Source organism: Odontomachus brunneus, unplaced genomic scaffold, assembly GCF_010583005.1.
Source record: "Odontomachus brunneus isolate Ranch 3 - 2012 unplaced genomic scaffold, Obru_v1 Obru_scaffold_143, whole genome shotgun sequence".
Lineage (NCBI taxonomy): Eukaryota > Metazoa > Arthropoda > Insecta > Hymenoptera > Formicidae > Odontomachus > Odontomachus brunneus.
Window position 1 is genome coordinate 616,541 of NW_022639593.1, and position 4,625 is coordinate 621,165.

A 4,625-nucleotide genomic window follows, 5' to 3' on the forward strand; every position below is an offset into this window, starting at 1 on the left:
ATTACTTCCCTGAGAATCTTGGTCATTTTAGTGAGGAGCAGGAAGAAAGATTTCACCAAGATATCAAGGCCATGGAGAAAAGATATCAGGGGATTTGGGATGACCATATGATGGCAGATTACTGCTGGTGTTTAAAACGCGATACGAGAAAATCGCATAAGAGAAGATCGATTCGTAGATCATTCGAAATGAAAAAAATTCGTTATTCAAAAACAGAATAAAGTCCATTTTTTACTTGGCATTGGTGCCCCCGTTATAAGCGGGTTAGTCCTGATAGAAATGGTACCTCCACGTGGTTCAGGATGGGTAACGCAAAATCCATTTCAAAATATTGAAGTTCCGTAAATTTGAAATTAAAGAACTCTTTCCTTTATGACTCTAGTGGATTCATGTGTTTTCTTATCGATAGAATCCTCTCACTTGCGTTTTATTGTTTTCCGAAAATCCCACGGTTGAAGTTTCAAGACGATCTCTTAAAAAATCAGAATTTACTACTATGGTCCGCCATATTGCATCCGCCATCTTGAATTTCGGAATTCTAATGTTAATTTCGTAATCAGTGAGTCCAAAAACCTTTATGTTAGAAGTTTTAAAATGATCCGTTGGAAAACAGTAAAATACGCTACATGCGCCATATTGAATCCGCCATTTTTGAAAAAACCTAGGGTGATGGAGCAAAACGGGACCTGGATTCGGATTCAGGGGCTCAAAATACATACCGGAAACCTACTCCGGTCCGAGTAAATTTTTGAAAATTTTTTTTTGTAGACCTGTGTTATTAATATTCTCGGAACATTCGATATACGTACTAAGATATACTGAGTATATAGTAAGTTCTTATTTCCGCCCTACAGTGATTCGTAGTACATATTAAGAATATTCTGTAGTATATATTAAGAATATCTACAGAATGTTATTATTATATTTTTGTGATATACCGGTATATCATGCACATATACTATATTATATGTGTATGTGTGTGTGTGTGTGTGTATTGCCTAGATTACATTAGGTTAAATAACTTTTTTTCTTAAATTTTATAAATGTTTTTATTATATTATGTAACATATTACAAGCACATACTGCATATTAAATTTTTGATGAAAATTCGGAATATAATCTTCCAAGAAAAGAAAAATTTGCATATGTAGTGCAAACAATGGGAAGATCTTACAAGTACTTTTTCTCTGTTGAAACAAAAATTTTTATTTGTAAGATCTTCCCATTGTTTGCATTACATATATAAATTTAAGTTTTTGCTTAATTTGTATTTCATTTTATTTTTTCATTTCAAAATAAACTAAAAAATAAAATGAAATACAAATTGAAGAAAAACTTAAATTTATGTATGTAATACAAACAATGGGAAGATCTCACAAACACTTGTTCTTTGTTGAAATACATATAAAATAAACTAAAAAATAAAATGAAATACAAATTGAACAACAAAAACTTAAAAGACATATTAATGTGTATTTTCAATTTCTTTATGGCTCTGTCTCTTTATGCGCTCTTTGGCATAAGCCAACAATATTTTGATAGGGCCTGCAATATCTTCGTTAGCTGCATCAGTGTATAACTTTCGCATCACATCTGGAAAAAAAATTTTTTTTTTCAATACATCTTTATTTTTTAACAAAGTAATATACAAATATCTATATAATTTTTAAAAATCGATTTCGATAGTTCACATCGGTAGTTAGCTAATTTAATATACTATTTTCTAATTGATGGTTTAGCGGAAAGATCCTAAGTACTAGACGATGTAAATATATGTATGCTATCGCACCGTGTGCTGATGGGATCCTTCCTTTTTTATTAAGTGACAATTTTTTATATGCATTATTTTTCATATGTACAAATGACATAATTTAACAATATTAATAATTGTAGACATTTTTAATTCATTGAAGAAATAAACGTTACATATTTACGAGTGTTAATTTGTAAAGAAATAATATAGTACTATTTAATAAAAACAAATGAAGATTGTTTTTTAAATTTAACTTAATCATAATGACTGTACATATTTCCAATTTTAAAAAGACTTCTTTTTTCTTTGCTCCATACCAACTATATTTTATTGCTACTTTGTTTCATAATATTGCTCTTATCAATCGTATGAAAGAAGTTTTAAAATTTTCGCACGTTATATGGGTCAACTGCTTTTCCTACAATTATTTAAAATTAAAATTAATTATTTATTGACCTGAATAAAAATCATAAATGGTCTTTCTAAAAATTTGTCATATAATATAGCCTTACCATTTTCTTTCGATACCCTAAATCATCTTTTAATCTTTTTTCCATTACATCTAACTCATTTTTGTCTTTTAATGGCAAATCATCAAAAACATTAATATTTTCTTTATTGTCTGTATTAATGCACGAAATGTCAAGGTTTTGCAAAATAGTCTTTGTAAATTTCTTCACTGTGTTTATATTATTCTCAAGTCGGCCCATTTTTATATCTAAATTTATGAGTTTACGTAAGGCGAAATGTTGAAAATTGTTGACATCTGTAACACATTCAAAACATTTTACTCGTATATTTTATATTTTATTTTTTGCAAATAAAATATTAAAACTTTGAAAAAATCAAAATATTAAGAAATAAAAAATGAAAAAAAAACGGTTAAAATATGTAAAATTATACTAAATTTGAGGCTTTCACGGCCATTGATACAATGTCTAGGTATAGCTTCCGGAATGTAGCCGTGTATTGAATCAGCGATATGCCGACGTTTCGTAAACGTTGCAGTTTGCATCATCAGGGCTGAGAACTCTGATACTGAGCTCCCTTGGGTAAAAGGTAGTCCTTATATGCCCCCCTCCCCCCTTTTGTGTAGATGGTATTAGGGAGTAAGGGACGAGGCTTGAATCCAGCCAATCAGCGTATTTTAATTGATCAGCTGGTCAATTTAAAAAACCGGGAGAGCAAATAGAGTTTACTTGCATACCTTTGTCTCGGTTGAGGTTGTTGGGATGTTTTAAAATTTCTAGACCTTCACGATGTTTTCTGGCAAAATATCTCTGTGAGGGAGCCAATCTGGTGGCTTTGTCATATTGTACGGAGTGTCCAGTCTCCATCCAGTGTTCAGCTAGGGCTGATTGAGTAAAGTGACCATATTTGGTACATCGCTAGTGTTCCTTGATTCGCGTACTGATCTTTCTCCTATATAAACTTTACTACAAGAGCAAGGGATCTTATATACATCTGATGTTTCTAGGCATGATTTCTGATCCTTCGGATTTGGGAGTAAATGGGAGAGCTTCCTATGGGGTTTGAAGATTACTTTGATTTTGTGTTTACCCAAAATCCTGCTGATAGGTTCTGTTATGCCCTGGAGATATGGAAGGACAGCCGTTTTTCTCTTTTCTCTCTCTTCATCTAGTGTGTCAGTGTTTTTAGGACTGACAATTCTGTTCTTCTGGTTTTTTATTATTTGCGAGATGTTTTTGCTGTTGTATCCATTTTTAGTTAAGGCTGTACTGAGGTGTTCTAGTTCTCCATTCAGAGAAGATGGTTCCGAAATTGTGAGCGCTCTGTAAACCAATGAACTTATGACAGAATTCTTTTGCGAGGGATGATGATGAGAGGTTGCATGTAGATATCGGTCCGTGTGTGTTGGTTTTCGGTAGACCTGGTGACCTAAGGTGCCATCTTGGTTCTTTTGGACTAGCACATCCAGAAAGGGTATTTGATTATTTTGTTCCACTTCCATTGTGAACTGAATACTGGGATGTTGTGAATTGAGAAACCCGAGAAACTGAGAAAGAGTTTCCCTGCCATGATTCCAAATTACGAAAGTATCGTCCACATACCGAAACCATGTGGATGGTTTCAGTGGTGCTTGCTCCTCAAAACTTCATTCTCAAAATGTTCCATAAAGATGTTTGCAATGATAGGAGATATAGGAGATCCCATCGCCGCTCCAGAGGTTTGTTCGAAAAACTCTCCTTGGAACTGAAAATAAGTTGAAGTTAAGCAGTGTTCTATTAGTGGGAAGAGGTTGGCAGGAATTTCCTCGGAATTCTTGATGATGTTCAAAGTATCCTGAACTGGAACATTAGTAAACTGTGAGACTACATTGAAACTCACCAGGATATCATTAGTATTCATCTTGATTTTTGTGATCTTATTCACGAAATCCGTTGAATTCTTGATACGGGAATTATTCAGACCAGTAAGTTTCTGGAGGGGTTTAGTGAGATAGCGGACTAACTGGTAGGTAGGTCCCCCAACATTGCTGACAATAGGGCGTAAGGGCACTGATTTCTTGTGGATTTTTGGAAGACCGTAGAGTCTAGGTGCTGAAGAATCTTGAGGGGTTAAATACTTGATAGTTTGAAGAGGGAGACCTGCATCTATAGACTCAAATGCCAGTTCTCACACATACAGTGAAGAATCTTAGCGAGCAAGACCTATCACCATTCCTTACGCCCTATTGTCAGCAATATTGGGGGACCTACCTACCAGTTAACCCGCTATCTCACCAAACCCCTCCAGAAACTTACTGGTCTGAATAATTCCCATATCAAGAATTCAACGGATTTCGTGAATAAGATCACAAAAATCAAGATGAATACTAATGATATCCTGGTGAGTTTCAATGTAGTCTCAC

At 33.8% G+C, this 4,625-nt stretch overlaps 1 protein-coding gene across 1 annotated transcript in view; it reads right to left on the reverse strand.

Moving 5' to 3' along the window:
- Positions 1-943: 943 nt before the first annotated feature.
- LOC116850360 overlaps positions 944-4,625 on the reverse strand; it is a gene marked incomplete at its 5' end in the record, with an annotated part of 9,788 nt that continues 6,106 nt past the window's right edge. Inside the window, one exon of the mRNA XM_032828563.1 lies at positions 944-1,593. Coding sequence (XP_032684454.1) covers positions 1,569-1,593 — 25 coding nt within the window. The remainder of the gene's footprint in view (positions 1,594-4,625) is intronic.